At 36.5% G+C, this 10,407-nt stretch overlaps 1 protein-coding gene and 4 non-coding genes across 5 annotated transcripts; 4 read left to right on the plus strand and 1 right to left on the minus strand.

The window, feature by feature from the left end:
• Positions 1-1,946: 1,946 nt before the first annotated feature.
• On the minus strand, positions 1,947-2,018 carry trnat-cgu. The gene has a single exon. It is a non-coding gene; the product is annotated as a tRNA-Thr (tRNA).
• A 2,176-nt stretch (positions 2,019-4,194) lies between these two features.
• On the plus strand, positions 4,195-4,266 carry trnat-cgu. Its single transcript has one exon. It is a non-coding gene; the product is annotated as a tRNA-Thr (tRNA).
• A 502-nt stretch (positions 4,267-4,768) lies between these two features.
• Positions 4,769-4,840, plus strand: trnat-cgu. Its single transcript has one exon. It is a non-coding gene; the product is annotated as a tRNA-Thr (tRNA).
• Positions 4,841-8,118: 3,278 nt separating this feature from the next.
• Positions 8,119-9,995, plus strand: LOC113474137. The gene is made up of 3 exons (XM_026833924.1): positions 8,119-8,246; positions 8,608-8,688; positions 9,025-9,995. The coding sequence occupies exon 3, from the start codon at positions 9,270-9,272 to the stop codon at positions 9,828-9,830; it is 561 nt and encodes a 186-aa protein (XP_026689725.1). The 5' UTR covers positions 8,119-8,246; positions 8,608-8,688; positions 9,025-9,269; the 3' UTR covers positions 9,831-9,995.
• A 248-nt stretch (positions 9,996-10,243) lies between these two features.
• Positions 10,244-10,315, plus strand: trnat-cgu. Its single transcript has one exon. It is a non-coding gene; the product is annotated as a tRNA-Thr (tRNA).
• The last annotated feature ends 92 nt before the right edge of the window (positions 10,316-10,407 follow it).

A 10,407-nucleotide genomic window follows, 5' to 3' on the forward strand; every position in this document is an offset into this window, starting at 1 on the left:
ATAACTTTTGCTTTATTGGGCAACAAAGAGTTTTATGATTCATCTACATTTAAAGCAGAATCAGAAAAAAAGAAATCTTTCCACGTTTCTGCAATAGATTTAGTTTCTGAGGCGTCGTTTGACATTGCAAGATATTTTTCTGAACCAATATTCACTGCGAATACCTTGTGGGAATTGCGAAAGGCTCATATTTGACGCCTGTATATAGTTGTTCAAATGTTCTTTTTCATTTTAGCATCTAATGTTGCAATGCTGTACAACGTTTTGATTAAAAGCGTGCATTTCGTTAAAGTAAAACAAACTTTCGTTTATTCCATATTTTATGCAACTTTTGTTACATTTCGATTAGTTTCAACCGCCTCTATATTGTTCAGTGGTGGAGCACTGGTTTCACCTTTATTAAAGATTATAGCAGGGTTGGAGAAGATAGCACAACTTTGAATTCAATTTTCTCGTTCCTTTTTGGTATAGTAAACAAAGAACATTTTAAGAATTATAAAAAACCGCACCCTCATGACTGCCATAGACTTTTGTAATTTTTTTCAAAGACGAGTAATTGGATATTATGTGCTAAAGGTGTCTCATCTTACCCAACAGAACTAAATATTTAAACTATTACGGTCAACGGAAGACGCTGGCTATATATTTGCAACGTATTATTTATTCTTTTGTCGTTGTATTTATGGCTTTTAGGTAGTTTGCTGTGACCTCACTAGTTGACACATCTCATGCGTATTTTACTAATCTATAGCTGACGCAATTGCGACTTTTCTTTCGTTTACATTTGGCCTAAGTTTTCGTTGTACAGCAGTTAACGTGGACGAATTGTTGTAAAACTGTTGGAACGTTTTCTTGGTACCTTGTGTTGATTAAAAGCGAGCCTTGAATACCTGCGTGTAATTTTATTGCTTCGGCTTTTATATACTGCAGGGTGGGGGAGATGTGACATCTTTTCCTTATACCACTCGTCCTATTTGGTAGTAAACAAAGACCATATTTCATTACGACTCCCATTACCCGCTGTTAATTGTTTATAACACAGTAAGGATATTTAAATATTATGGGCTAAGGGTGTCCCGTCTTTCCCCTACTATATACGTTATTATAATTTTAATCTAGCAAGCCTACACTGGTCTGGTCTGAAGCGGTCGGTTAGAGCAGCGTCCAAGACAAAACATTTTTTAGCTAACATATAATTAAATCAAGTAATCAATATACCTCCGTGTTTTTTATTTCTTGCTGTTGCTTGTTCGCCAGCATCTTTGCTGGAGTTAGGCATTTAAAAGCCTCAGTTAGGGCACCCATGCAACAGAAATTGTCAACATTTTTCGCACAATCTGCAAAAATTGTGCTCAATAAAAATGTGCATATTGCGCTTGAAAACGTGCACATTGTGCTCGCATCGCTGGAAAACGTGCTCATTTAAGTGTGCGACTTGTAAAATACGGTACCACCAGTGAGGAACTCACGATCCTGGTTTACGAGACCAGTGCACTACCACTGAGGTATAGAGGCTCGGTGTTGCTACCTATTGATATAGTAGGGGGGGGGGGGAGATGGGACATCTTTTCAGTCTATTTTCTCGTACCATTGGGTAGTAAACAAAGAACATTCAAAAAATTATAGAACTGTATGATCACGACTCCCATAAACCGTTGTTAATTGTTAAAAAACACGATGTAACAAAGTTGAAAATACTCTAAAATTACCTAAATTTTGTTCTATTTTAAGTATGTACATGATTTACATCAAAATTGTTTACAGCATCACAACAGCAAACACCAATAATATAACAATATAATAACTTTATTTGTATTCTTGATTACGGTAGCGAAGAATTATAGAAAAGATAAAAAAATATAAAGTTAAAAAAATATAAACAAATAAAACAGTAGGAACGCAAATGTCCTTTAATGCGCTGTTGTTTTATTTCGCAAAAACGTTTCTGCCTCCAGTGAGGATTGAACTCACGACCCCTGGTTTACGAGACCAGTGCTCTACCACTGAGCTATAAAGGCTCGTGTTAGCTCCAAATTAATACGTAACAAACCTAGCAAGAAATAAATAATTATTAAAAGTTTAATTTATTTTAACAGAGCACATGCTTTACATGGAAATGTTTTACAGTATCGAAACAGCGTCATTAGAAAAGATATTAAGCAAAACATAATTATAATATACACCACAAAGTTTGTAAGTTGCACTACCGTAATTTTACCAGAAGTAACTTGCGTAAATTATACAGTGCTTTATGATTGAATTAGTTATAAAACGTTTAAATAAAGTATCATGTTTCTTTGTTTCGAAAATATTTCTAGCGAAGGAACTTAATCCAATGACCACGTGTAGAAATGGTCAAATCTTGCAAACTACTTTTTAATCTTATTTCCCAGTAGTTAACCTCATCAAAGACGATTTCAAAACATTTCAGCTAACATGTGATTCAATTAAATAATAAATAAATAAGTAAGTAATCCTAACAATTACTTTAGTTGTAGGCAACCTACTAATGTGCACATTTAAATTAAACATTACTACCATGCATGCAGTTTTCCATTTCACCATGGCAATACGATGAAGAAGTGACAAAACCGCCCACTATTACGTCACATTGCATCGCACCGTGGTCTATGAGGAACTGGTTCGCGCATCAAAAATAAATTTTAGTTAATTTTATAGTCCTTGTTAGTTTTATTACATATTGGTTTGTTTCATTCAAGAGCCTCTATAGCTCAGTGGTGAAACACTGGTCTATTAAACCAGGGGTCATTAGTTCAATCCTCATTGGAAGCAGCGTTTATTCTTTCGAAAACATTTCTACCGAAGAAACTTACTCCAATGACCACATGTGGGAACTGTCAAACTTTGCAAACTATTGTTTAAACTTATTTCCCATTAGTTGATAACCTCATCACCACCAACAAACTTAAAACGAAATTGAAAACGCACAATTTTTTTAAGGCGGATAGTCGCTTTATACTTCCCTGAATACCAACAGGCCTGGACACCGTCGGCGCCTCTCTCGTAACTGGGGCGGATGGTTTTGCAGCGCTTGTACGATTTGTAGACAGTTTTGATGAGTTATATGACGAATTATCGCATTAGATAGTGTTTGCTCGGAGTTTTAGCAGTTATTACAGTATAAATGTTTAATTTTTTTATTTAGCTTGCGTGTATTATGTTAATGATTGGCCACCAGTGTAAAATTTTAACTGAAGCTATGTTTGTTTGGGTATTCACGCCTGTGTTGTTAGTTCTTAATTTAGTCCCACAGACATTTTAACCAAACTTTCCTAACTATAAATATTCTCTGAACTACAAGACCTACCACTTCTCAGTTTATTTTTGAATTTAAGTAGACTGCTTGCTTTTGAAAATCCCTTTTTGACTTTGTATTTTTTGTCCGATAATCCTAATATTCGTCTTCTTTTACCGATAACCATTTAATGTTTGACGAGAAAACATATTACAGTATTATTCGACAGTATTCTGACGGTCCAACAAAGTGCACGACAAAGACGATTGCTGTTTTTAAGTTTAAAAATTCGGCATATTACGAAATTTGCGGTGTATGTTATACTTATATCTTCCTCAGTGAAGTCGTAATACCCCTTGTCTTTTATTACAGCTCAGCTCTCTTGTATTTTAGTGTCCGCTGTAAACATTTCAATGTAAATCTTCACCTTAGGTAAAATAAACTAATTTTTCGTTAATTTTGTAGTCCTTGGTTATCTTGTTACATATTGATATGTTTTAATCAACCACCTCTACAGCTGAGTGGTAGAGCACTAGTCTCGTAAACCAGGGGTCGTGAGTTCAATCCTCACTGGAGGCAGCGGTTGTTTCTTGGTAAATGAGACAGTCAAGATGTTTTATTCTGCACCGATAACAAAACACAGTTAATAATGTTAGCAGGTGTAAGTCTTCTCTGATGAGAAGAAGGCAGTATAAGAAGGCGGTGGTAAAGTGGTTAGCGCTCATGCCAACACAGAGGTAATGGGCTAAAGTAACATTTTCTTAATGAATATTCGTGGTCTTTCATTAGAGCTCTGCTCTCTTGTATTTTAGTGTCTACTTTTTATGATGCTGTAAACATTTCAATGTAAATCTTCAACTTCGTTAAAATAAACTAAATTTTCGTTAATTTTATAATCCTTGCAACTTTTGTTACATATTGATTTGTTTTATTAAAGAGCCTCTATAGCTCAGTGGTAGAGCACTGGTCTCGTAAACCAGGGGTCGTGAGTTCAATTCTCACTGGAGGCAGCGTTTACTGTTTTGATAATATTTCCAGCGATAAGGACCTCATTCCAATGATCTCATGTGGAAATTGTTACCTTTTGCAAGCTACTCTTGAATCATATCTCCCACAAGTAGTTAACCTCACTTAGAACGATTTCTCACCATCAGCAAACTTATAAAGGAATTGAAAACGCACTATTTCTTGAATACTTATGGACGCGTAATTTAATTTAATTTGTTCTAATTGTAGTACGTGGCCCTTTATTAGAGGTATGTGCTTCGTTGTTGGTATTAATCGATATTTTTTCGCACCAATTTTACTGTGAGTATGAATATCCTATGTGAGTTGTAGAAGAGTATTTGATGTTAACTTTTGTTGTTAGTTGTTTTGTATTCTTCTGTCTGGTATTGCGGTGTTGTAAAACATTTGATGTAAAGCTTGTATATTTAAAAAAAAACTGATTTTCCTTTAAATCCTTGTTTTTGCAACGTTTGTTACATATTGGTTTTATTTTGGAACAGGCGAGCCTCTATAGCTCAGTGGTAGAGCACTGGTCTCGTAAACCAGGGGTCGTGAGTTCAATTCTCACTGGAGGCAGCGGTTCTTTTCTTGGTAAATGAGACAGTCTATAGGTAACTCGTTGCCGCTGTATCGCTGTATCGTCAAGATGTTTTATTCTGCACCGATAACAAAACACAGTTAATAATGTTAAGCAGGTGCTCCTGCCTCTAACACAGAGGTAATGGGTTTATGGATCGTCGCGGCTACTATTGTTCGCGTATGTGTCATTGGGCCAGACACTTAACGGCAATTGCTCCAACCCAGTGGTCATTAATGGGTTGTCCAAATTATCATCCATATAGAAAAAATGAAACGATCCAAAAAAATAATCACCTACAAAGTAACACACATGGTAACTCGTAAGCTGGCACGATGTGTATGAAACAGAACACCTGTGTTTAACGACTGTCGTATTCCGGCCAAGCGAGGATAAAGCAGGTTAACATTCATTCCTTCAATGAAAAGTATGCTAATTATTGAGTATACGGTAGTGGTCATATAGATCCGTTTTCGTCGAACAGTTGTTCTTGGCGTTGTTGTAGTTTTAGGGCGATCTTTCCCACACTTATCTCAATTCTCAATTCTAGCATTTATTCTTTAATCTCTTGATTAAAATCAAATCATATAATATATTTATAATTTTTAGACTAAATTTTTAGATTTAAAACCGCACAATTAGCGTGTGTGCACCGAAGCGTAAACGAGTGCCTTTTCTTATCGTTATCTTCGGTATAAACACCGCGTCTCTCGTTTCCTCGCTCTTTTAGTTTACCGCTCGTAATAAATCATTATGCAGCCGCCACAATATGAATAATATTAATTTCTAACATTACTTATAATACTGCGTGATTACATTTTATCCTAATTCACAAAAACAAACGTTTTTAAGCGACGACAAGGTTAACTAGTGTAGATTTACATTTCAACACATGGTACAGGAGTTGTACAAAGCGTATTCACACATATTTTTTACCAAACTTTCAATCCTTATACGTCTTAAGCTTAATGAGTTATAATACACGAATAAATGCATTCTATCTCTCAGTCCATTTGATTGAAGTCGTTGTTGCTTGGCAGTGTTGGGAAGATGTTTTTCATTGCAGTGTTTTGATTATTTTGTAAGTAATACTCACAAAATTTAGTTCGGAGGTTTGCATGTAGTATAGGAATGCAACGCCATGGTGGCAACATCGCAGTGGTTGGTCCTTGCTGATTACTTTGCATATTCGTCAGATTCCTCATTGCCTGGTATACCACAATGACTTGGGACCCAGAGTATTTTATTATTCATTTGTCTGTTTAAAATATTAAAGATTAGTTCGAGACTCTGATTAAGGATAAATTTTAGAGTAACGCTGTTGTGCAATGGATGTGATTGCATTCAGACAGTCACTCATAATGACGTAAGACATATGTGGTTCTTTAAAGTTTACATGTTTCATTGCCATCAAGATTGCGAATAACTCGCATGAATACGCAGAGTATGACTTGTGTAGAGAAGACGACGATGTGTAGCCTTCACTTGGTATTACAAATGAACATCCACACCCAGATTCTTGTTTTGAACCATCGTAGTATACTTGCGTATATTCTTGGTAGTAAGTTGCAATCCTCTCGACGAAGAATCTTTGTTTTCGGCTGCTGGAAATGTCTCTGACAATCAGTGACGCTAGAGAGGTGTCACAGAGTTCTTCAGTGATTTCCCACATTGGCGAATGGAACGGTTGAATTATCCCGGCGGGTGTTTCGGTTGAGAATTCCTCTGTAACTTGCAGAAATGAAGATGATCCAGTCGGTGCCTGTAGTAGTGTGATCGAATTGTGGCGGTCTGGTGGGAATGATAGAAGCTTAAGTTTGTATTTTAGACACGCGTTCTGGTATCGAATGTAAACTGGCGGTTCCTGGCATAGTGCTTGCAAACATACAATCGGTGTGCTGATCATACTTCCAGTGGCAATGTGCAAACATTTGTTTTGTACGGTTTGTATTACGCTTCTGTTGGACTGAGATACAGAGAAATATGCTTCGATTCCATATTCAATGACGGGACATATCTTCGAAGCTCGGTAAATACCAAGCAAGGCTTATTTTTGCGCTCCCCATTTCGATCTGCAAAGGATATGGAGTAGATTTATTCGTCGCAGGCATTTACTTCGGATGTATGTTATGTGCGCTTTGTAGGTTAGTCGTTTATCAAATATTACGCCGAGATATTTAAATTGTGGAACGTATGTAATACTGTTTCCGTAAAGTGTAATGTTCATGTCCGGCAGTTTTCGCTTGTTTGTAAACAATAAAGCTTTGGTCCTTGTGTGGGAGAACTTAATTCCCCATTGTTGGCTTCAAACATCGATAACGTTCAAGGCGTATTGGATTTTCGTTTTTAACACTTCAGCTGCTTGCCTTTAACCCAAGTTGCACAGTCGTCCGCGTATAGTGCATGCTTGCTTGTAACAGGCAGGTGGTTGGATAAGTCATTGATCATAGGGGCTTAAAACACTTCCTTGAAGAACTCCGTTTTCCATGGTCAAGATATTAGAAAATTTAAGTTTGACTTGGAACGTTCGATTTGATAGAAATGATGATATGAAATGGAGCATTCGTCCAGTAAAAAATCCATTTTGCAAGTTACTTTTAAATCCTATCTCCCACAAGTATTTAAACTCCGATAATTCATTGCGGTATGAAAGTTTAATAAACCTGGCGACTACGAACGCTTCGGTCCCCATTTAGGTTTCTATCCGATTGAAATGCGACATGTAAACACGACGTTTTAGCGGATCGGATTGGAAATGCGTGTGACGTCATCTCGCGTGGGATTGAATTCAAATTCAGCCCGATCATGTAAACCGGCGGGTAATTAACTGTGGGCATATCAACGTGGTATTTCTGGTTAAAATACCTGATATATTTGCAATCGATTGCAACTTTTAGTTTTATTAATAAGCCCAACAAACGTATGGTGCGAAGTTTAAGAAGCAATTTGTTAAAGAAGCTGCAGGTGGACACATACGACTAACAACAGAAGCAACATCGAATCCGATTTGCTTCGTTTAACATGCGAGCGCCCATAATTACTGGGATTGGTATTGTTAGAACCAATGTTATAAAAGGCTAGAGTCATGGTGGAATACACATAACATGGATTTAACATTATGTTGCATCGTAGCGAAACTTGGCCTCAATTACCAAAGCACATTATTATTATTGTTCGTAACACTTCGAGGTAGTTTTGTATACGAGTCGCTTTTGTAGATAGAACTCAACAGTAATGTCAGATAAAAATCCAGAAGACTCAAATAACTTGAACAATAATGCACTTAGCAGCGTGCTAAATAGACATGGTAACAGGTAGGTTGTTGGTTTATTGTTTGAATAATCAACTTATAATTACAGCTGACATGTATTTTCAGATCAACAGAAATGCCTATAGAAAGTGCAGGTTGGTTGTGTGTAATGTGTGGCACCACTTGCTAAGTTTATTAAAATATGCTTATCGTCACTAGTTTGTTACACCGTGACAAAAGAGTTTTATAACAAATGAGTTTTATAACAAGTTTAAAGAGTGTACACGACTGGCACTATGATTTCGACTCTCGATACTGCCCCCATTGTGGACATGCGTGTCTTTAGGAAAGACATCTAACGGAAATTGCTCCAGTACAAGGTTTAATAGTTATAGTAGGATTTCCCAGTCGCAGAAAAATAACAATCATCCATAACATAGTTTGTAAATGACGCAACTTCTGTGCTTATTTAACATTACATTGCTGTTATATTTTACTTTATGAGTTATAACACAGAGCCGGTGACTCACACGGTTGAGCAACCAAGCCTATCGCAAGCTACGTCACCATTACAAGATATGCGAATTTACCCACAAGGTATATTAATAAAAATATTCAGCAAAATATATAATAAAATAAAATATCCAATGGTGGCGTGGAAGCCAACGATTAAAGATATATGCTGGACCATCATGTAGATCTTGTTAATTGCTCAAAGTTAAATATTTTAGGTTTATTAGTTCAGGCTAGTTAATCAAATGTATAGTTGTGCAAGACATATATATATATATATATATTTCAATAAGTATTTAGGTAATATCTTTTTAAGTCGTGACGTACGTGTCTATTCATTAGGACCATGCTCTCTTGTTTTTACACGTGATTTATTGAAGTTATATTCACGTGGTTTATTGAATCGATAATGTTATTAAGATGTCGGTCGACTGCTACAAGAAGAAATCTACCATGAAGCTTTATCCTATGGTTCAAGATTCGACCCAGCTGATATTGGATTTAATGATCTGGCTTAAGTTTATTGGCATTGGATGTTTATTGGAGAAGCGGAAGAAGCGACTTGATTTAAAGATCAACTGAAGAAGCTATTAAAAGAGAAATCGCATTCCACACCAAATAAAATCCAAACGTTTGCTGACACTATCAAGGGTAACGGTAGAGATATGGAAGCAGTTTTGTTTTATCATATCGCTGCCGAGTTTTATGGAAATCAATCAAAAGCAGGTTTGATCGGGATAAAGAACTGCGCAAATGGTATCAAAGAATCGATCGAGGCAATGTTATCACGTAACAAAGAATTAAAATCGATCATTCGAACCCACGTGATTCCACTGATGCATGACATGCGAGAAATGATTCGACGATCTGTTGACGTTAATGAGAAAGATCGCTGTTTGTGGGAAGTTTGGTGTTTGCATCGGATCGAACGCAGTGAAGGTTTAGTTGATAACTTTAGTGGTTGCGAAAAAACTATAAAAGAAGCAATCGCTATAATGGAGAGGGTGTTCCAGCAGGGAGCTGCAACTTATTTAGTGTACGGACATTTTTTGAACAATCTCGGTTACACGTATGAACAGACTTCCCGCCCAAACGATGCCTGCGAATATTTCCGCAAAGCTATTGCAGCCTACGGGAAAGCTGAGGATATCGACGATGATCTAAGAGCCAAATGGGTTTCCAACAGCATTCAGTTCCTGAAGGATGCAAATCGTCAAATACAATAACTTCGTCACAACTGTTCGTTTTGTTATAATTATCACAATGAATATCGTTACGTCATTAACAAATGTTAATATGTTGTATTTAGTGTATATATATAACATCATAATCGACATCATTGTTTCGCGTGGTATTATCACAGATGAAAAGGTATTCTCTCATATTGATAGCGATATGCAACCAATTGATGATGAAATATAGCTATATAGTAGGGTGGGAGAAGATGGGACATCTTTTCATTATTCTTTCTCCTCTCATTTCGTAGTACACAAAACATATTCAATTGTTAACTGTTTTAAAACACGGTCAAGAATTTGGATATTATGTGCTAAAGACTTCCCGTCTTCCCCGCCCTACTCCATTCACCAATAATTCGATTGGTCACGTTTTGTTATGTATTTATGTGTTGCAGTCATAAGCCTCTATAGCTCAGTGGTAGAGCACTGGTCTCGTAAACCAGGGGTCGTGAGTTCAATCCTCACTGGAGGCATCATATTTGTGTATTACAATTATGTAACGATAATTGAAGTACAATATAGTAATGACACTAGAAATCGGCATGGTATTGCAAATTTTGTCATC

The sequence above is a fragment of the Ciona intestinalis genome, chromosome 3 (assembly GCF_000224145.3).
Source record: "Ciona intestinalis chromosome 3, KH, whole genome shotgun sequence".
Classification (NCBI taxonomy): Eukaryota; Metazoa; Chordata; class Ascidiacea; order Phlebobranchia; family Cionidae; genus Ciona; species Ciona intestinalis.